Source organism: Daucus carota, chromosome 1, assembly GCF_001625215.2.
Source record: "Daucus carota subsp. sativus chromosome 1, DH1 v3.0, whole genome shotgun sequence".
Taxonomy (NCBI): Eukaryota; Viridiplantae; Streptophyta; class Magnoliopsida; order Apiales; family Apiaceae; genus Daucus; species Daucus carota.
Window position 1 is genome coordinate 47,227,628 of NC_030381.2, and position 24,307 is coordinate 47,251,934.

Genomic DNA, 24,307 nt, shown 5'->3' on the forward strand with positions numbered 1-24,307 from the left:
ACACTTTCTGTTTCTGTTGCTTATGTTTTCTTTTATGGCGTTCGTATATATCCACTGGTCTGGGAACTAATTGGGCCCAGTAGGTTCCCCATTGCTACCTTTCTTGCTGTACTTTGTAATATATTTTTTAGTTTGTAAAGATTTTTCACTGTGTAGCTTCTTAATTCATTCTGTAATTTTATCGTTAGTATAACAGATGGAAAAAATTTAATGTTGTGGACACGGAACTGGTTGATGAGAAGGCAGTAACAAAAACCAAACAAACTGGAGTATAAAATCCAGAAGACTCTCATGTTAGATAGGAAGTAGATGAATACCGATGGATTCCTGGGTTAGATGGGAGGTGGGTGAGATCCGGTAAAAATAGAATAATTCCGATGTACGCAGTTTTACCCTTGTCAAACGCTGCGAGGATTGTTAAAGTAAAAAAGGCTCCTAGCAATAACATTCAATCAAATCAAACCTCAATGCTGGTACAGCAATAAATGAAGTACGCCTATTTCAAGCTGTTCTGTGAAGAAAAGCATGGACTCCATGATAGAGCTCAAGGTCAATTTTTGACAACTAAACCTGGCATTCTGCCTACCTTTAAAGAAAAACACATATGGCTTTAGCTCAGAACACTTGTGACAACTTCTATGGTAGGTTGTACAACAAAAACGGCAACTACTGTGAGATGACTGAAAATGATAATTCAGCAATGAACATTGGAACTTTACCCAGATAGAGAAATGAAAGTGAGATGACTGAAAACGATTCATGACAAAGAAAACCAATAGAGTTGAACAATCAAGATTTCAAATTCTAACTAGAGTAAGCTTAGTGTATGTAATATGTATAGATTCTACTCCCACCATCTACAATTTCTTGTGTAAAAAAGAAAAAAAACTGAGTATACCAGAGTTATCGACAGAACCACCACAAGGCAGCAATCCATGTGTATCCCCAACTAAGCGATGCTGGTGCATCAAAAGCGAAAAAATTAGCAAGAGGTATGATTAGAACCATAACTAATTGCCAGAAGGCTTGTATCTGACATATTTGTCATCCATCGCTGGGGACCCTTGCTCCTAGAATCCGTGCGTATATTGTAGGCATAAGAAGGCCACCTTGCATTGCTGCTGCATGGGGTTGAAGTGCCAATTCTGATCATTTTTTGAGTTCTCTCCAGGACGACCAGACTTGAAAATGTGGAGAAACTATTTCCCACAAACACATTGGCCCGTAAGCATACTTCATAGTCGATTGCTGACTGAATGAGATATGAATGCTTCTTGTAGATCTCTTCAACGCCCAGTTTCTTTTTTTCAAAAGGGAGTAATCCTTCCTTCCAGCCTTCCAAAATAGAGGTGTCTTCAAGAAGACTATCAGCTACGGCAAGGTAAACTACGATTGGCCTTTTGATCCCCACAATTCTGTCAACTTTCTCCATAATTTCCTGTTTACTGCTACATATTTCACTTAAATGTAATCTCTGCTCTTGTTTCTTACAGTGAATCATCCAGTCTTTCTCTATTCTCATGTGCACAGCTATATAGGAAACTGGCTCCACCGAGCTCTCTGTACTACCTCCATTTTGTAAAGATTCGACTTCGCTGCTAAATCTTCTTCCAATTTCTCTAATCCTGGAGACAACCCTATCAGCTTCATTTGATATTTCATCAACAAGAACCAAGCACTCAAAAACTCTTGCATAGTCACTTACTGGCCAGTGGTCATGCCACAAAAATGGGTTTTTCCCCACTACTTTAATCGTTTCATAAGCATCATAGGAATCGTTGCTAAATTGCCTCAACTGATCCAAATCTCTTTCATTAGTCCACTTTCTTCCAGTCCCCTTTTCAAGTACAGCAACATCACTGCGATTTGATAGTTCTGAATATCGACCCAATTGAACAAAACCATCACAAAGCGAATTAAATTTTTCGAATTTGAAAACCTTATCGAATGATATAGGTTTCAAGAGATCAACTTCTTTGTAAAATAAAGAAGCACTTAAACTAGGCATCAACAAAGTTCTATTCATCATCCTAGCAGTTAAGCAAGCTCTCGCAAAAGCAATTTTCTGATTATTTAACCCCCAAACAATCTGAGGAACCTCTATGAACCGCCTTTTCTTAATCCCGGAATCTGAGCCCATCAATAAACCATGAACAATCGCAGATTTGTGCGGTGCAATCCCACCAAATCCAGAAAAGGAAGGAAGCATAACAGTAGTAAACACAAATGCAGCAACCAATAAAACTAAACACTTGAACGCGGCAGAATTTACATTTAACCCCAAGAATCTCAAATGCTTATATGGTGACAAATCCATTTGAGATTCAATCTTGAAACCCCAGAAATCAAATCATTCTAATCACAATCCACACTGTCACATGAACAAAAAAAATAACCCGTTTGAATCTAAATGCAACAAAGATCCAGCTTTATATTATGGCTCAATAACAACATAAATACACACAACAAAAATCTATAAAAAAGCCAAAAAGAAGTAATCTTTACCTGATTAAAACAGTTATGGGAGCAAAGAAAGATGGGCAATGCCAGTTTGTACCAAGAAAAAGTCAAAAAATCCCATGAAGAAGCTGTACAAGTACATAAATGTTGTCAGAACATTCTAGAGGCCCACCACTGTTTCACATCAAGACATGATTGAACCCAGTGTGTTAAAACATAAAATCAATGGTGACAATCAAATTAATACAAAATTAATGAGGGTGTTCTCACCTTTAAATTCTTGAATCCAACAGTGCTTAAAAGATGAGAAATTCAGGTTCTAAGAAAACCCAGATGAGAAAGCTGATAGATGATTGTAAATCTAAATCAAGAAAGCAAACACAGATGGCCAAAAGTCCAAACAGTCAGTACTAGTGATTTATATATCAAAAAAACAAGCAATATATGTTTGTGTGTATATATATTTATTTGTTTCCTGGAAGAGTGAAAATATAAACAGAGTGGAAATGAAGAAATATGTAATTATGTTAGTTTTGGGTGAAGCAAAGAGGCTACACAATGATAAATCATAAAAGTGCTGTGGGTAGGGTAGGGCTGGCCTGCCCTCTATGCAACATATTGCAATTTCAGCTTAAATGAAAAATCTGAATAAATATAAATTATTATCTATGAATACAACTCTCTCAGAACAATTAATTAGGATCTCATATGAGAAATCATCTTCACTTTTATATTAATAACAATGATTTCTGATAGTGTTATAAAATTATGAAATGGACAACTCGTTACATGTTTTCATGTCCACTAAATTATTTATGGTCACAAATAAAATAATTTCCTATGTTCAAAGAAAAAAAAGGAATGAAAATGAGGCTACAAGGGAGGAATCTTAGAGTAGGAAGACAACAAAAGTGAAGGGCGAAAATGGTTGTCATAAAGAAAGTACATAGAAATATGGGGAATAAAGTAATGAGTACCCAAAATGGATGTACTAGGGGAGAGCCTGTACATACAGGATGATGATAGTACTTGTACTAGTGTAACAGCCCCCCACATGGATTTCGTTGCCAGAGCGTCTCTTTACTCCAGCTCACACACACAATGCTGCAACCAATTTAGCTTCAACGACTGGGAATAATAATGTCACCTGAGTTTAGGATCTGCGGAATCTTGATGAATTCATTTATTTACTTTTTTAAAAGTTATCATGAACTTCATCCAAATGTTATTTTACTTATTTCACAGTGTTTTCAATAGATTGAAATAGATAGTTTCATAAATTGTTAATAAATAATATATTAATAAAAAAAGATGATTAATTTGAAATAAAAATATATGTGATGGATTAAGTAGTCCTTGCACATTATTTAGGGGGTGTTTGGGTAAACTTAAAAAAATATTTTTTGGCTAAAGTTCGGTGGACTAGAAGTGAGAAGTGAATTAAGGCTTATGAGTGATTAAATTGTTTGGTAAAGAAGTAGGAAGCCTGGAACAAGAGCTAGCATTCTCAGCTTATAAATTATAAGTGTTTCTAGCTTTTTACACAGACGGGTCAAGAAAAATAAAAGTCAGCTTCTTAGCGAAAAAAAGACAGAAGTCTTGATAGCCAAACAGGCACTTAATACACTTTCCTTTTCGGAATGTCTTCTTCGATTTTTTACATTTACGAATATATTAATAATTTATAATACAAAAATTAACTACATTCATCATTTCTCTTCATTATTCTCATTTTATATATCAGATATCACCCGGTTTCATCACTTTACTCATTTTGTTCTTTCACCTGTATTAAATCCCCTGTTTAAGTGTAAAAAAACAAATTTTAGATTTTGATACTGGACATTTAGTTCATCCCTTGTTTAAGCGTGAAAAACAAATTCTTGTTTGTTTTCATATAGGACGATTAGTTTGTGATTAATAAATTCGGTTAACAGGAATTGAAACTTCAAATCCATGTGTTGATATTTGGATTAGCCATTTTATTGTATGGAATGAGAACACATCCCCACTTGTTAGATAAATCATTTCTTTCCTACCGTTAGGGATACTCATTTTCATATATTTTAGGTTTTATTTCCATACCCCTCGTTTCCGATTCACATTCTTATACGCTCTCATAATCTTCCTCTCCCGTTTTCACCCATTGTTCCTCTTTGATCTTTTTTTTTTCTTTTTTTTTTTTTTAAACAGATGTTCCTCTTTGATCTAAAATTACTAACAAAATATTATAAGGATTGATTATAGGAAATATCTTTAGAATGAAATAACCTTTTAATTACTGATATATCAAATAATTATTATTTTAATATATTTTAGGAATCTATCGCTTCGGAGACTGCTCTTACTTTTACTTCGTCTCCGGCCCTTTCTTCGTGAAGGTCCAACAGGCCATGCATTTTTTTTTAAGCGAGCTTTATGTTTCGATGTAAATAATAATTCAGGCCCAGGGCGATTGCCTGCCTGCCATCCAGTATTGATAGTAGTCTCTTTTAATTGCGAACTAGCGTATAACAGTGCAACACATTACATTGACGGTTATAATATTTGTTATTTTATCATATATATTTTGATTTTAAATAATTTTGTTTTGAAAATAAAATTATGATAAAACAATGTAATTAAATAAAATTTTGATTTATCAGCTAAATAAATTTTAAGTTAAGTTCGTCAAATGAATAATTAAAAATTAGGACTAATGAGAATATTAAAATATGTTTTTTTATCTTTGATAATTTAAAGAGACCTATAAACCAATTAGTAAATTTTTTAATATTCGTTATTAATAATTAATAAAATGTATCATCTTGGTTTATTTGCCTGTTAATCGTTTAATTAGCTAAATTTTGATAAAGCGTGAATTTTTTTTTTTTTATGATTTTGAAAACTAAAACATTAAATTTTAAAATGTATTAAATCTGCTTAGCAAAAAAAATGTATTAAATAATTTTTTTACCGATATAAGTTTTACTTTTTATAATGATATAATATGTATAATATAAATCAAAAGTTGATTAATTTATCATATGAAAATAAATATAAAATTGTTATTTTATAGACACACTAAAATCCTAGAAATTAGATGCATAAATTAATTATTATTATGTTTGGCTTATATTATTTACATATTAATATATAATTCTAGAATATTAAATTTATATATGAAATTTTTTTATAAAATAAATTCCCATTTGTCTAGAAAAAAGCTTTGAGGAACATCAGTAGACACGTGTCGTGTACTTTCGTGTCGTGTACTTTCACGTTTCGTGTACTTGGAGGTGAAACCCGTACCCGACCCGTTTCGGATTCGTGTACCTAATCTCAAACCCGTACCCGTTTCGAAACGTGTCGTGTACTTTTCGTGTAGTTTTCGTGTACATTTAATATAAATATAATAATTAAATTTAATTAAAATATATTAAAAAAATACATTTTTTATGTATTATTTAATGAAATATATGCATTTTTATGTATTATATAGTGAAATATATATTAAATCTTTATATATGTATACAATTGTGTACAAATTTGTACATGTATATATATTATATATATAAATATATATATTTTTATACGAACATATACTTATTTTTTAAAAAATATATATATATATCGTGTACATTCGTGTACTTTCGTGTATATAAAATGAAAACCCGAACCCGACACTAAATTCAACGTGTATTTTTGTGTTCGTGTACTTTCGTGTTCGTGTACCGAATATTGAAAACCAAACCCGAACTTTTCGTGTCGTGTTCGTGTCGTGTACCAAATTGCCAGGTGTAGGAACATGATCCAGAGCTGGGCACAAGGACCAGCACATGACACATTCAAGTCATGCAGTAAGCATCAGTTGTATGACTGACTATTCAGCACACAAAACAAAACCACAAAAAACGCTAATTTTATATTGCCACCATGCCGCGTGCTCTATATACAGCCTATCTACGATGTAGAATAGATTCACGCTCCAGCGTCTAATCATTGACGCTACTTCAGACTGTGTAATTTAATGTACCGATCAGATAAACTCCCCGTCCGAGCAGAATGTTTATATTCACTGTTTGCATATATTTGATGTTTTTGTAAAATATAGTTGAATAATATTTTTTAATTTAAATTTTTGAATAAAAATTTAAACATTAATTTTTTTTTCAGGTTTTTTAGAAAAAAACTTTATGAAACTATACTTTAAAGGTTTCTCAAATATGCGTGTAAAAAGGTAACGTAAAGAACCTTGTGTGACGAAGGGAGTATATATTTTTAAAAATATAATTTTTAATTATATATATAAAAACTTGTTAAAATAAATAAAAATTTATAATTTGTATAGTGAACTACCGATTTTCACTTTTTCCGATATACTCATTTTATATATTAAATATACACTTTTTATTCCCATATATGTGTGTGTGTGTATATATATATATTAATTATCGTATGATACTCTCTCGGTCCTGGTGAATTGTATACGTTCATTGTTTACACGCATTTCGATACTCTGGTATAATATAGTTTTATAATGTTTTTTAAATTATTATTTTTGAATAAAAATTTAAATATCAAATTTTTATTCAAAAAAATATAATTTAAAAATATATTATAAACTATATTTTAAATGAATTCTAAAAACTCAAAGAATAACATATACAATTGAATTAGATAGATTGAAAGTCGTTTATAAATAAATGATATGAATGAAGGAGTAAGTCGCATCTTTAAATGATCATATCCAGTGTTCTAAAAGTCGGCGATTAATCGGGATTAATCGCCGATTAATCGCTGTTCGGTCGGCTACCGTCTCGATTAAGCGTTAATCGGTGAAAAAATCGTTTTTTCTAAAAATCGGGATTAATCGGTTAAAAGTCGGTCAAAAATCGGTGAATTTTTTTTAAAAAAAAAACAATTTTTTTTAAAATTTTAAATTTAATTTTAAATAAACAAAAGGCACGGAAATGACACATAAATTAAAGTTGTTTTTATTACTTTTCATTCTTTCATTAGCTCCCAAATTCTAATTACATAAATTTGCAATATCTTTTTTCGCAAATTCAATCAAATTCAAGTTTATATATGAGATGACTCGACTTGTATCATGTTTTGTTTTATAAAAAATCACCAATTCATTTGATTTTATAAGACTATAAATTTATATTATATATAATTATATAAATATATATATATAATTTAAAAAATAATATTAAATTGATTACGATTAATGATCCGATTAATCACTCCGATTAATCTCCGATTATCCGATTAATCGCTGGACGGTGCCTTCACCGACTAAGTCCAATTCCCGCTTTTTACAACACTGATCATATCTATTATATTTATATAAGATATTTAAATACACCAAAAAACGTGTGGCTGTATCTTAGCCAAACCTCTCATCGGATTCTCTTTTGGCACGGTGAAAAAATTGTACGTTGATATGTTCCGGCATGTTTTTTATGTAAGTCTTTGACACGTATTTTGAAGATTCTACGAAATGTAGTTTTATATTTTTTTTAATTTTTTATCCGAATAAAATTATAATTTTTATATTTTTATTCAGAAAAATAAAAAATTTAAAAAATGTTATGAAACTATACTTCATAAGAGTATCAAAAATCAGAATACCTTATCCTGGGTGGGTTTGTCTTGTACTAACAAATATAGCAAAGCAAACAGTGTACTTGGCTTTCTTTCCACCTTTCAACTAAATAATGATTACTCCCTTCGTCCCAATCAATTCTATACAGTTTCCTTTTTGCGATGTCCCATCATTTCTATACATTCCTAAAATAGCAACTTTTTATAATATAAGACACTACTACACCCACTACATTCTCCCACTATCTCCGTTATATAATACTAATAAAAACACTATTACACCCACTACTTTCCTCTACTATCTCAAATCTATTACTCCCTCCTTCCCATATTAATAGTCCACTTTGTCAAGAAAAAATTTCCCATATTATTTGTCCATTTTCTTTGTCCAATACAAATTATAACAAGTTTCAATGTTAACATTTACTAGTTCACACAATTTTCATTATTTACAATGCAAACTATGTTGACTTTTAACCAAAATGAATGAAAACTTAGTAGTATATTTGTATAACCAATGCATGGCAATGATAACAACATATCACATTTAATACTTCTTAATTTGTGTGATTTGTGCAAAGTGGACAATTAAAATGGGAAGGAGGGAGTATTAAAAAGGGTCTTTCTAGTGTGTGCCCAAGGGCACACATTAAGCACTAAATTTTATGAGTTTAGTGGATTTTGATTGGTGGAGTTGGTGTAAATGCAGGGGGGTCATCCATATTTATGATTACATGACCAATAAGAATGCATCAAACTCATAAAAATTAGTGGTTAATGTGTGCCCTTGGGCACACCATAGAAAAACCGTATTAAAAAATATGTGGGTCCCACCACTTTACCCACTTTCCATATAACTTTACTCATTTCTTACACTTTTTATTGGTCTCCGTGTCCGATCCCAATGTAGTAATTCATTGGGACGGAGGGAGTATGTACTTAACAGACACGATTATTGTTTAAGAGACGATTATTGTTTACTTACTTTAGAATGGTGAAAGAAGTGTGAGTTTGGTATATTGGGTGAAATGTCCCGGAAAATGAATTCCCAGCTGCTCCTTTAGCATACATGCAATACACCAGCGCAGACCACCCGAAACGTGAGCATAAATCGAATCGGATTGGATGATTTGAAAATTAAGGCGGATCAGATCTTTTTTTGAAAAATCAGATCTGATCGAATATTATAAAAATATCTAGCTTGTTTTGGATACACGAACCAGGCCTAGTATTGATTTGTTTTTCTGTTTAAAATATTAATTATCTGTCTTGTAGTCAAATTTGGCATTTCCTAGTTCGTTGTGATCGACTCGGTCCTTACATCGGTATATGTCTCAGCCTCGATATACACTTAGCAAAAGTCTTAACATCAACTTACATGGGAGTCTCAAATTACACCTTAACATCAACCTACGCGTTAGTCTTAGCGTATGTCTTAACATCAACTTAGGTCTCAAGATTAGAGTATGCCTCAACATCGACCTACATCACTCAAGTCAGCATCTCATTCAGTTGAGCGTCTCGCTCAGGTCATCGTCTCACTTAGTTGAACGTCTCCTACAAGTCGGCCCTCACCTTCGCATCGTTCTCCTACTCAGTTAAACCTCCCCACCAATAAACTCACTTTCGGATCTACTAGTAAAGAAAGATACGCCATTGAGATAAAATTTCCTTCGACTCTCTAACCTCCAAATCAATCTTTCCTAGCTATAAGCGTCGCCCACTTCGACAAGATCTATCGTCTATGTACTGGCATTATCTCATATGATGGATGAGCATCCTCTACAGAATGTTGCTCCTTTTGGGAAGAGGTACATCGTCGGAATATTTCTCAGGCAGCTAATTAAATCTTACGAGATACATATATGCCCATATGAACGGTCATATGCTGAGAATCAACGTCGCCTGTTGACTAGGTGAAACAGTATTTATTGATCAAATTTGTTCAATTTATCATCAGGGGCTCAGCCCACCATCAGCCTCGCCTTCGATAAGGACAAACGGCTAACCCATATAGCTGACTTAAGTAAGGACCCCGTGATCTTGATTCTAGATCGGTGTCAAAATCGGGATATCGGTCAACCAATCTATTCTCATGCTAATTAGAGGAGGCTAACGTCCCATATCTGTCTGGTCTAAAGTGGCCCATTATGCTGAAATCAAAGAATGATAAACTATTTCTGATTAAGAGAGGTGTATTGGATTGGGATTTTAAGAGAATTTTTTCATTCGTGAAATCTGAGGGCATTCGATTGCGATTGTTTAAAATCCATTAAAATCCAAAGGTATTCAATTTTGATTTTAAATTATGATACAAAATCTGGTGGTATTGAATTAGGATTTTAAATTATACTTTAAAATCCGGTGGTACTCAATCGGGATTGTTTAAAATCCATTCAAATCTGATAGTATTCAAATGTTGATGGATTATTTTGAATTTCATAAAATGATGGATTTCGTGACATTTCTCGGTGTATTTTAAGTATTTTGAAATTCCACCAAAATCCATGAGATTTTGAAATATTGTGCTTAAATCCTGAATCCATATCAACTCTACGAAGTTTTATCAAGAACTAGTGTTTTTGCCCGCGCTCCGCGCACGGGCTTCAAATTTTTATTGAATTTTGTTATTGCTATTTCACAAATACATTTAATAAATAATTATATTTGAATTTTCAAATAAAGTATAAAGTAGGAAGAAAAAAATTATATTAAACATAACTCTCTTATACTTAAGTTTATTATATATCAAGAAAATTCAAGTGAAATTATATGTCAAACAATATTAAACTAAAATTATATATCAAACAAAACATTATGTCAATAAGAAAATCAAAATTATACGTCAAATCGAATAAATAGATTCGAATGACTATCCACTATAATGATAGTTATACTACATTCTTGTTTCATGAGGTATTGGGTAGTCACAATTCTACCCGACCCGAGTCTAACTCGTACCGAGCGGATTATGTTTTGCCAAACCCAAATTATAGGGTTTCGGATAAAAATTTGTTTTTAAACCCGAATAATTTTCGGGGCAGAATCAGGTTTGATTCGAACCCGACCTGAAAACCCGGAACTCATTTCGAACCCGAACCCGAACATACATACATACATACATAATATCTTTTATAATATATTTATTATTTAATATATAATAAAATTAAAACAAAATTAAGATATTTATATTTAATATTTTATATACATTTAATATTATTTGTTGAATAAATAATAATTACTCGTGTAATATCCTTCAAGTTCAGGTTTAAGATTCCTAATTTTTTCAAGTTTGGGTTCAATTTTGGTATTTGCGAAACCAATTTCGACCGACCCGATTGCTATCTGTAACACTGATACATATCTACTATGATCAAGGTGACCTACATAAAATGTTTAATACGTACTATTAATGACGTAATATTAAAATCTATAAAAATACTTTTTATAAGAGTTAATTACAGTTTGTAACCCCTAGGATTGCTCCAAACGCACTTAAGATCCTGAACTATCAAACGTGACATAATGCACCCTGAACTTTACATTCTTGTTCAAGTTGTAACCCATAGTCACTATTACGTCCAAATATGCTGTTAACTTTAACTGTTTGAGAGGTAACAGTGTGTATATTAGTTTCCAACAGCTACTTTACCTCTTGTGAGCCCTAAAAAATTATGTCTTATATTTTGAAATTATTTATGAACACACACAACGATGTAAAAAAATTTAAAATAAGTTTAAAATATGTATCTAGATTTAGAATCTGAAAATTTATTATTATTTTTACATAAACGATGTAACTTATTTTAAAATTTTAAAATAAACACATATTATAAAAATTATTTTAATAGTTTTTACATCGTTGTGTGTGTTCAGAAATAATTTCAAAATATAATACATAAACTTTGAGGAGTCACAGGGGGTAAAGTAGCTGTTAGAAACTAATATACACACTGTTACCTCTCAAACAGTTAAAGTTAACGGCATATTTGGACGGAATAGTGACTATGTGTTACAACTTGCACGGGAATGTAAAGTTCAGGGTGCATTATGTCACGTTTGATAGTTCAGGATCTTAAGTGCGTTTGGAGCAATCCTAGGGGTTACAAACTGTAATTAACTCTTTTTATAATATCTATATCACTATGTTAGAAACTTTAGTATATATTATTCCCAAAATTAAAAATTGATATATTTGTGACATATCTAAATATTAGACGACTCCCGGATATTAAATATTAAATAAAAATATAATTATAAATTTCAATTTTAATTTTTAAACATTTTATTTATATATAAATTAATATAATTAACGCTTAGTTATATGATACATGATAAGCTTAAAAATTGTGACAGTATATTCAATATAATTATCTTCTTCAATTTTCATTAGTTGTGTACAAATTCAAAATTCAAAAAATGCTATGATACATGGAATGTAGTTATTGCATTACCATTCAAAATTTCATATAATTGTCAGTCATTGATTACGCCCAATTTTAGGATTTTTAAGACATGTGATTGGTCTAAAATAAATATGGAATATGATATGACACGTCAAAATTTAAAATAGGTGTTTTTGTCGTGGATTTTTTTTTGAAATATGTGGCATTGATGTCTGATGATGTGGCACTGTTCAGGATTTATAATATAATTTGGGTTCGATTTTGGTATTTGTGAAACCCGTTTCGACCGACTCATTGATTACGCACAATTTTAGGAATCTTAGGACATCTGATTGGTCTAAAATAAATATGGAATATTATATGACATGGCAAAATTTAAAATAGATGCCATTGACTTGGACTCTTTTTTGGAAATATGTGACATTGATGATTTAACATTGTTCAGGATTTATAATATAGTTTGGATTCGGTTTTGGAATTTGCGAAACCCGTTTCGATCGACCCGATTGCTGTCTCTAAGTAATAGTACTATGATCAAGTTGACCTACATAAAATGCTTAATACATACTAATTAATGACGTAATATTTTTATAAAAATACTTTTTATAATACTTATATCACTATGTTAGAAAATGTAATATATTATTCCGAAAATTAAAAAGCAACATATTTGTAACATAGCTAAATTGTGACAGCCCAGGAATCCGGGGGTCTGGATCTGGTGCCACGTGTAAATAAAAATAATTTAAAACCTGTATTTTCGAAAAGCTTATAAAAACCAAAGAATTTAAAACCTAAAAGCTTTAATAAAAGATTTTAAAAGAACAAAGTTTAACCCCCTGAAAACAGGATCGCATACAGGTTACAGCATTGAAATCAGAAACTAAAATTATTAAATTTAATTACAAATTAAACTGCATTATCAGCTAAACCTCGATAAGAAGGGTAGCTGATAACCAAATAACACATCTAATTTCCAACTGAACTGAATTGCAGATTCCAGCTGCATCTAGTCTTAATGACATCGTCCTGGATACTCTACCTGACCATCTACCTGAAACTCAACCACTTGCAATCCTTGCCTAGCCTTAAGTGAATCATCTTTATCCCTAGCTGAAAAGGGTTAGAAATAATAGCAAGAATGAGCAATAATGCTCAGCAAGAATATGATAGGTGAAAGCCACAAGATATATATATATTTAAGTGAATCAGAATGTTTGAAGTAAAAGTAAACTCTGGTTTAAACATGATGTTGTAAATCAACAGTTCAGTATAAAAGAGTAAAATGGTATACAATGATAAAGCAGTTCTGCACCAATATATGATTTTAAAGCTGTAGAGATAAAAATAACTTCCATTATCTTTTGAACATAAGATAATCTCCTTTGAAACTAATCAATATTTAATTGGGTTTAAATAAGACACCTGGCTATAACAGATGATCAGTCATGCTATAGTCCATAAACCAAGCTTATTCAGCAAGGTCGACAAATATTACGAATTCCGGTAATCCGGGCTGAAGGAGCCACCTTTCACGCTGGGCCGATGTCTGAGCCTCTTACGCAAAACTACCCAATATATTAAATTTAAAAACTACAGCTTTACAATGATTTGAGAAATTCAAGAATTCAAGTGGTCTTTCTTGTTAAGCAAATTTCTTTTCTAGCAAATCAAAATAATTACTACTTTAGTAGTTTGAAAATCTTTTATGAAAATCGAAGTTTAGATAGCGGGTCAAAGGTATTATCAATTCAACTGAAGGTATTCAATTACCAGACATGCTTCACAAGAATGATGTCACGATAAAAATGAATCATGTTTAAAAGAGAGTTCGGGGTCAAGAGGAAGATAAAAATCGCTTACTCTTAACTACAAGAGAAGGATAGAAATACTTGCCTTAACTCCGATGTCTAGTCACGATTCTAATAGCACTATACCGCACAATCATATCTTTCTAAGCAGCTTCTGACAATACTCTTTCTATGTTTGTCTTCTCAGATAATTCTTGCTTCAACTTGCAACATCATCAGATTAATTCTGAACATCTCGATATACACGTCTTTATATATTCTACACGATAGTAGGATAATATCTCAGTCGTCAGATTAGAAGAACGAGCTAATTCTAAATATTATAAGAATCGCGAACATCTACCCTTCGCATATCCGTATATAGTAAACATGAATATATACAGATATCCACATAACAATATATACACATTGGATCAGTCGGCACATAACCACATAGTCAATAAACAATCAATACATATTCCAGTCCACATAGAATATAATGCTATTAACTATCAAATATTTATTAATCAATAAACACCCCTAATTTTTAACAAAAATTCGGCAGCATCTCCTCTATTTATCGGACTATCCACCTGTTTACAATACCAACAACCAACCAATACTATTGCTAACACGTGAATTATTAATATAAAAGGATGTCTTGACTTAGTAACACATAAGAAAATCTTTTAGCACAATTGCTAATTCACTATACACAAAATACGTTTAATATAAATATGCAAGGTCAACTGAGCCAATAAATTTAATAATCAATCATATGCAATCAACCTCATACTATGCACTAACAAAGAAAGAAAATTTGAGCAAATATTTCAAACAGCCTTCACTCTATGATTTTTAATAAATTGAAAATTTATCATTTTAATATGAAATTTTTATGAGACATTCCTAAACATTATTCCAATCTACTACAAAACTTTCAGAAGCAAATTCAATGTGTAAGGGAGTAAAACAGGGCCTGCAAGTCAGGACCTGAATCTGTCCTGCAGAACCAGCCCCACGCTAAGAATTTTAATATATAGAAAAATTGGTCCATTTGTATAAAATTTTGATGACACATTCCAGGCCCGAACATCTAACTCCAGTAAAATTTTCAGAAGCAAATTACAATTACAAGGTAGCATAACAGGGCCTGGAACAGGACACATAAATCTGCCCAGAATTTTCTGCGCATACCATACTAAAACGGTCATATCTCCTAACTCGCTAATCGAATCGATTCGATTCTTTCGCGCACATAAACTAGACTCTGAGGAGCACATGAATCTAATAAAATCACAGCTTAGGCATGATGTTAAGCTATTCAAAACAGAGATCCAAACAGGGGCTGTGCTGCTGCGAAAACTTGACTTCAAGTGACTCGATAATTTGTAAACAATTTCATATCAACCACAACCCACATGTATACACTGATTTGAACTCAAATGAAATTAGCTACTTAATAATCCAAAAATCAATTCAATCCATATAAACAAAACACCACATATGTATATACAACTGATTAATAAACCAAAATCAAGCATATACCCCACTGTAGTTCGAATCAACAGATTCTAGGATGGAGTTGGTCGTTGGAGACGGCAAAACGGCGGCGGTGTACCGTGGCAGCAGAGACGGAGCAACAGGGAGAGCAGTGGCGGCGAGAATGAACAGTGGGAACGGAAAACGACGTTGGAAATAGAGTGGAGGTGAAAGGATACATGCTACGAGGGGTTAATTTGTCAAAGGAAGAAAGCGATGTGAGATTGAAAACCATAAACGAGGGTTGGGGTTTTGAAATTAGGGACTATAAAAGGAAGAGCAGCATTCGGGGGAAAAGGTACGTGGCGAGATGAAAGAGGAAGTGTGCCGTGCGTGGCACATCACCAAGTTTCCATCTGTTCCCCTAAACTGATTAATCAATTGTCTTACACCCGCTCTTAATTGATTTACAGAGATAACTCGTAGTAAAATTTCACCCAAAAATTACCAAAATATTATTATAATTCCCCGAATATTATAAAACTAATAAAATAAAAGTTTCGGAATTTACAGAGCAGTTTTGAAATTTATACGAAATTTTTAAGTTAACTGCGTTCAGAAAATATTTCAAAATAGCGCTTTCATGAGGATGATATATTTAAAATTTTAAAAACTCCTAAAGATATTTTTATCATTTTCAAGTAATTAAAAGAATTTTTCAAATTACTTTTGTATTTTTAGAAATTCATTTTGCTATAATCCATTTTTAAGAGAATCATTGTTTATAAAAAACACAGCAGTTAGTAACACATATACGCACAAGCATGAATCACATTCAGATAATAAAGTTAAATCATTGAACAAGTAGTTCACATATTTAACATGGTATTCAATTCAAAACAGACAACAAAAATTTTGATAACTTAAGGTACCGGAATAATAATTTAAACAAATACTTTTAAAATTTATCAAACTAAAATAAAATATTAAATTTTATTCCGCATTTTCTGAAGGATGACAAATAAACTAACAAAATAAATTTTGAAAAATCCGGGTCGTCACAATCTACCCCCCTTAAAAGGATTCCGTCCTCGGAATCAGCGAAAAGCAAACTAGAGCGTACGATCACTGTAATCCGTAATACTCTTTCTTTCTTATATAAAATTTTTGTTGATCGACCCGCATTGTCATCCGTTTTCATCCCTGGTGCTTCCTCCAACAAAGTCTTAATTCATGTTGGCAACTTGGTTGGCATACCTCCAAACTATTAGAGATAACAAGAACCTTGAAGATTTAAAAGTATGACAGATTTCATATTTCGAAGCAAATGTCACGTGATTGTGGTCATATGATTATGAGAGTGTTAAATAAATCTCATTTGAAATGAGAGATAACTGAGAGATCAATATGATCTAAAGAACTCAGTGTTGCGTGTCTAGATTAAGACACTACTAAAGGTAGTTAACCTTCTTGTATATACAACACACACAAGTGATGGCGTCCCATCCAACTTCTATCACACAGACAGATAGTCCTTGTGTCCCCTATAAGTAGGGTTGTTCACCTCAGTTAGAGTAGAGAATATGAAAGGGTTCGACATGATGAAAAGTAAAAGTATATTTTTTATAGAATATCTTTATGAAAGTGATGTCAGAACAAATCATTGATGGGGAAAGAAATCAATATAATCAACAATGTGGAAGGTATTGTCAGGATTCTCAAAAATGTCTTTTTGATAGATTCTTTTGATAACTCGTTTTCATTCTAGTGATTCTTCTTGACGTTCTTGTGATCACTTGCATATATTATCGTTGACTAGCAATAGCCTCTAACGATCCCATCATTGATAGCGTTGTCAGTCAGAAGTCTTATCCAACTTTATACAATCATCACCATAGAGCGTTGACGTCTTAACTCGCTTATGAGTACTAGATCGAGGAATCTAACACGAATTCTACGTAGCTCTAACGCTCACTACTTAACTATATACAAAGCTTTAAACTCGGACTTGTTAACAACTCTATTCTTTCACCAATTCTAGATATCTATGACAACTATCAGAAGATGACTCTCCAAATAATACTCAACACTTGGCATATACTATAAATGATATATTAGACTATGTGAGAATCTCTACCAGCCTGACCTCAACTGGTTCTATCTTGAAGGTTCTGCTGATAGGTCTAACTTCGATCCTCTTAGAATGATTTAACTCTAAATTGGTCAATATATTAGGGACTGGAAGAACTAGAGTTAGGAATTGTGATGTCTAACACTTACACTTAATCATCTCGTTCCATTTTATTCTGCTCAGAAAGACTATCCCCAAATAGTCTTACGATGCCTCTATGTGAGGTTACACCATGTAATCTTTTTTTATCAAACCTATTATTACAATCTACATTCTGATTTCAATAACTTATAACCTGTAGCTCTGATACCAACTGTGACAGCCCAGGAATCCGGGGGTCTGGATCTGGTGCCACGTGTAAATAAAAATAATTTAAAACCTGTATTTTCGAAAAGCTTATAAAAACCAAAGAATTTAAAACCTAAAAGCTTTAATAAAAGATTTTAAAAGAACAAAGTTTAACCCCCTGAAAACAGGATCGCATACAGGTTACAGCATTGAAATCAGAAACTAAAATTATTAAATTTAATTACAAATTAAACTGCATTATCAGCTAAACCTCGATAAGAAGGGTAGCTGATAACCAAATAACACATCTAATTTCCAACTGAACTGAATTGCAGATTCCAGCTGCATCTAGTCTTAATGACATCGTCCTGGATACTCTACCTGACCATCTACCTGAAACTCAACCACTTGCAATCCTTGCCTAGCCTTAAGTGAATCATCTTTATCCCTAGCTGAAAAGGGTTAGAAATAATAGCAAGAATGAGCAATAATGCTCAGCAAGAATATGATAGGTGAAAGCCACAAGATATATATATATTTAAGTGAATCAGAATGTTTGAAGTAAAAGTAAACTCTGGTTTAAACATGATGTTGTAAATCAACAGTTCAGTATAAAAGAGTAAAATGGTATACAATGATAAAGCAGTTCTGCACCAATATATGATTTTAAAGCTGTAGAGATAAAAATAACTTCCATTATCTTTTGAACATAAGATAATCTCCTTTGAAACTAATCAATATTTAATTGGGTTTAAATAAGACACCTGGCTATAACAGATGATCAGTCATGCTATAGTCCATAAACCAAGCTTATTCAGCAAGGTCGACAAATATTACGAATTCCGGTAATCCGGGCTGAAGGAGCCACCTTTCACGCTGGGCCGATGTCTGAGCCTCTTACGCAAAACTACCCAATATATTAAATTTAAAAACTACAGCTTTACAATGATTTGAGAAATTCAAGAATTCAAGTGGTCTTTCTTGTTAAGCAAATTTCTTTTCTAGCAAATCAAAATAATTACTACTTTAGTAGTTTGAAAATCTTTTATGAAAATCGAAGTTTAGATAGCGGGTCAAAGGTATTATCAATTCAACTGAAGGTATTCAATTACCAGACATGCTTCACAAGAATGATGTCACGATAAAAATGAATCATGTTTAAAAGAGAGTTCGGGGTCAAGAGGAAGATAAAAATCGCTTACTCTTAACTACAAGAGAAGGATAGAAATACTTGCCTTAACTCCGATGTCTAGTCACGATTCTAATAGCACTATACCGCACAATCATATCTTTCTAAGCAGCTTCTGACAATACTCTTTCTATGTTTGTCTTCTCAGATAATTCTTGCTTCAACTTGCAACATCATCAGATTAATTCTGAACATCTCGATATACACGTCTTTATATATTCTACACGATAGTAGGATAATATCTCAGTCGTCAGATTAGAAGAACGAGCTAATTCTAAATATTATAAGAATCGCGAACATCTACCCTTCGCATATCCGTATATAGTAAACATGAATATATACAGATATCCACATAACAATATATACACATTGGATCAGTCGGCACATAACCACATAGTCAATAAACAATCAATACATATTCCAGTCCACATAGAATATAATGCTATTAACTATCAAATATTTATTAATCAATAAACACCCCTAATTTTTAACAAAAATTCGGCAGCATCTCCTCTATTTATCGGACTATCCACCTGTTTACAATACCAACAACCAACCAATACTATTGCTAACACGTGAATTATTAATATAAAAGGATGTCTTGACTTAGTAACACATAAGAAAATCTTTTAGCACAATTGCTAATTCACTATACACAAAATACGTTTAATATAAATATGCAAGGTCAACTGAGCCAATAAATTTAATAATCAATCATATGCAATCAACCTCATACTATGCACTAACAAAGAAAGAAAATTTGAGCAAATATTTCAAACAGCCTTCACTCTATGATTTTTAATAAATTGAAAATTTATCACTTTAATATGAAATTTTTATGAGACATTCCTAAACATTATTCCAATCTACTACAAAACTTTCAGAAGCAAATTCAATGTGTAAGGGAGTAAAACAGGGCCTGCAAGTCAGGACCTGAATCTGTCCTGCAGAACCAGCCCCACGCTAAGAATTTTAATATATAGAAAAATTGGTCCATTTGTATAAAATTTTGATGACACATTCCAGGCCCGAACATCTAACTCCAGTAAAATTTTCAGAAGCAAATTACAATTACAAGGTAGCATAACAGGGCCTGGAACAGGACACATAAATCTGCCCAGAATTTTCTGCGCATACCATACTAAAACGGTCATATCTCCTAACTCGCTAATCGAATCGATTCGATTCTTTCGCGCACATAAACTAGACTCTGAGGAGCACATGAATCTAATAAAATCACAGCTTAGGCATGATGTTAAGCTATTCAAAACAGAGATCCAAACAGGGGCTGTGCTGCTGCGAAAACTTGACTTCAAGTGACTCGATAATTTGTAAACAATTTCATATCAACCACAACCCACATGTATACACTGATTTGAACTCAAATGAAATTAGCTACTTAATAATCCAAAAATCAATTCAATCCATATAAACAAAACACCACATATGTATATACAACTGATTAATAAACCAAAATCAAGCATATACCCCACTGTAGTTCGAATCAACAGATTCTAGGATGGAGTTGGTCGTTGGAGACGGCAAAACGGCGGCGGTGTACCGTGGCAGCAGAGACGGAGCAACAGGGAGAGCAGTGGCGGCGAGAATGAACAGTGGGAACGGAAAACGACGTTGGAAATAGAGTGGAGGTGAAAGGATACATGCTACGAGGGGTTAATTTGTCAAAGGAAGAAAGCGATGTGAGATTGAAAACCATAAACGAGGGTTGGGGTTTTGAAATTAGGGACTATAAAAGGAAGAGCAGCATTCGGGGGAAAAGGTACGTGGCGAGATGAAAGAGGAAGTGTGCCGTGCGTGGCACATCACCAAGTTTCCATCTGTTCCCCTAAACTGATTAATCAATTGTCTTACACCCGCTCTTAATTGATTTACAGAGATAACTCGTAGTAAAATTTCACCCAAAAATTACCAAAATATTATTATAATTCCCCGAATATTATAAAACTAATAAAATAAAAGTTTCGGAATTTACAGAGCAGTTTTGAAATTTATACGAAATTTTTAAGTTAACTGCGTTCAGAAAATATTTCAAAATAGCGCTTTCATGAGGATGATATATTTAAAATTTTAAAAACTCCTAAAGATATTTTTATCATTTTCAAGTAATTAAAAGAATTTTTCAAATTACTTTTGTATTTTTAGAAATTCATTTTGCTATAATCCATTTTTAAGAGAATCATTGTTTATAAAAAACACAGCAGTTAGTAACACATATACGCACAAGCATGAATCACATTCAGATAATAAAGTTAAATCATTGAACAAGTAGTTCACATATTTAACATGGTATTCAATTCAAAACAGACAACAAAAATTTTGATAACTTAAGGTACCGGAATAATAATTTAAACAAATACTTTTAAAATTTATCAAACTAAAATAAAATATTAAATTTTATTCCGCATTTTCTGAAGGATGACAAATAAACTAACAAAATAAATTTTGAAAAATCCGGGTCGTCACATAAATTTTAGACGACTTCCGGATATTAAATATTAAATAAAAATATAATTATAAATTTCAATTTCAATTTTTAAGCACTTCATTTATTTATTTATATATAAGTTAATAAGTTAATATAATTAAAGCATTAAAGCATACTTATATGATACATGATAAGCTTAACAATTGTGGCAGTATATTCAATATAATTATCTTCTTCAATTTTAATTAGTTCCGTACAAATTTAACATTCAAAAAATGCTATGATTATGGAATGTAGTTATTGCATTACCATTCAAAATTTAATATAATTGCTCCTTTTGGGAAGAGGAGCATCCTATACAGAATGTTGCTCCTTTTGGGAAGAAGTACATCGTCGGAATATTTCTCAGGCAGCTAATTAAATCTTACGAGATACATATATGCCCATGTGAACGGTCATATGTTGAGAATCAACGTCGCCTGTTGACTAGGTGAAACAGTATTTATTGATCAAATTTGTTATATTTATCATCAGGGGCTCAGCCCACCATCAGCCTCGCCTTCGATAAGGACAAACGGCTAACCCATATAGCTGACTTAAGTAAGGACTAACCCATATAGCTGACTTAAGTAAGGACCCGTGATCTTGATTCTAGATCGGTGTAATGGGGATATCGGTCAACCAATCTATTCTCATGCTAATTAGAGGAGGCTAACGTCCCATATCTGTCTGGTCTAAAGTGGCCCATTATGCTGAAATCAAAGAATGATAAACTATTTCTGATTAAGAGAGGTGTATTGGATTGGGATTTTAAGGGAATTTTTTCATTCGTGAAATCTGAGGGCATTCGATTGCGATTGTTTAAAATCCATTAAAATCCAAAGGTATTCAATTTTGATTTTAAATTATGATACAAAATCTGATGGTATTGAATTAGGATTTTAAATTATACTTTAAAATCCGGTGGTACTCAATCGGGATTGTTTAAAATCCATTCAAATCTGATAGTATTCAAATGTTGATGGATTATTTTGAATTTCATAAAATGATGGATTTCGTGACATTTCTCGGTGTATTTTAAGTATTTTGAAATTCCACCAAAATCCATGAGATTTTGAAATATTGTGCTTAAATCCTGAATCCATATCAACTCTACGAAGTTTTATCAAGAATTTGCACAAAATCAAAATCACATACAATTCATTAAAATCCATAAATAAAAACAATCCACTAAAATCCCAATCGAACACACTCCACAAGTTACTCCTAATAACTAATCTTTAAAAATAGGTACTTTCTGTTTTTGTTTAAAACCAGGTACTTTCGGTTCTTAAAAAATAAGAAAAGATTTAGATATTATAATTGACTCATTTTTTCTATAATTTTATTAAATTTAGGTGTTTGATGATAACACATTATTAGCGGAATTTGATTTATGTAATTTGGAACACTAACCCTAAGTAAAATTAATAGTTGACTTCAAGTCTTCAACTTCGAATGTTAAAATATATTCGAATAACATATTAACATATGTTGATAAGCCGAACAAGTATGACAGTTAAACTTATTTTTAGCTAAATATAGCATTAGATTAAGTGATCAACTAGACGAGACTTCTTTTTCAATTTTAACATTTTGATTTCAACTAATATAGTTTTTTCAACAATACAAACATGTATAACAACGGGCGTTGCTAAATGCAGTTCAAATTTGCTTAATGCAGTTCGGGTAAATTACAGTTTAATCCTCGTATGATTGTATATCTAGTATTAAATGAGATGTACATGTACATGACTAGTTTATACATTAATGTGAGCATTAATTACTCACTCTGTTTTGATTTACGTGCATAGACTTTGAAAAAAATTTATTCTCGGATACCTGCACCTGCTAGCTATATTAAAAACATATTATCATGATTTGTATTTATTTTTTATTTATTCATTTTTATTTTATCGATAAATTTGTAAAACTAAATTAAGTTTCATTCTTTAAGTTTGGTTATATGAAATTTTAATTTTAATTTTTTTTTTTACAATGCATGCTTATATGCCTTACAAATTAGTATCTGTTTTAATAATTTTCGGGTGAGTCAAAGTCGAACCCGGCTGTCCCGGGACAACAGAGGATAAACCCACCACTAGGCTATCCAATCGTTATATTATTTTATAAATAATATATATTATTTATAAAAAATATATTATTTTAGTCTAATAAAAAAAATATATTATTTTAGTTACGTTTTTATGAATAGTCAATAGCTATATGTTTTTAGCAAGAAATAAAAAAAACAAATAAATTATTCTATTTATCTAATCAAATATCATAAGTGAAAAAATTCAAAATATCATATCAAATATACAAAGAATATGAAAGATGAATATAAATTATAGAAATAAATAATATTAAAAATTCACATTGTCCATTTTATAATATTTAGGTAAATAGTTTAAGATAGCTATTAATTTGTGATTAAAAATTCATTTTTGTATTTTTGATAAGTCATTTTTCAAAATTAATATT

General features: G+C 31.7%; 1 protein-coding gene and 1 long non-coding RNA gene across 3 annotated transcripts; both read right to left on the bottom strand.

Annotated features, from left to right (window-relative positions):
* Nucleotides 1-760: 760 nt before the first annotated feature.
* On the bottom strand, nucleotides 761-2,871 carry LOC108213476 (O-fucosyltransferase 23). Of its 2 annotated transcripts, XM_017385279.2 has the most exons (3): nucleotides 2,731-2,871; nucleotides 2,506-2,588; nucleotides 761-2,371 (listed from the first exon to the last, which is right to left on the bottom strand). In XM_017385279.2, exon 3 carries the CDS (start codon nucleotides 2,315-2,317, stop codon nucleotides 983-985), a length of 1,335 nt encoding a protein of 444 aa, XP_017240768.1. In that variant the 5' UTR covers nucleotides 2,318-2,371; nucleotides 2,506-2,588; nucleotides 2,731-2,871; the 3' UTR covers nucleotides 761-982. The 2 variants fall into 2 exon arrangements, with proteins under 2 accessions (XP_017240768.1, XP_017240775.1); XM_017385286.2 differs by lacking the exon at nucleotides 2,731-2,871 and having other exon boundaries at nucleotides 2,506-2,636.
* A 10,297-nt stretch (nucleotides 2,872-13,168) lies between these two features.
* On the bottom strand, nucleotides 13,169-21,671 carry LOC135149884 (uncharacterized). Its single transcript, XR_010288092.1, has 5 exons — nucleotides 20,827-21,671; nucleotides 19,385-19,558; nucleotides 15,797-18,601; nucleotides 14,355-14,528; nucleotides 13,169-13,571 (listed from the first exon to the last, which is right to left on the bottom strand). It is a non-coding gene; the product is annotated as an uncharacterized LOC135149884 (long non-coding RNA).
* Nucleotides 21,672-24,307: the final 2,636 nt, after the last annotated feature.

What these genes read in the sequence shown, in the direction of transcription:
- LOC108213476 (XM_017385279.2), bottom strand. Translation starts at nt 2,317, where the DNA reads ATGGATTTGTCACCATATAAGCATTTGAGATTCTTGGGGTTAAATGTA.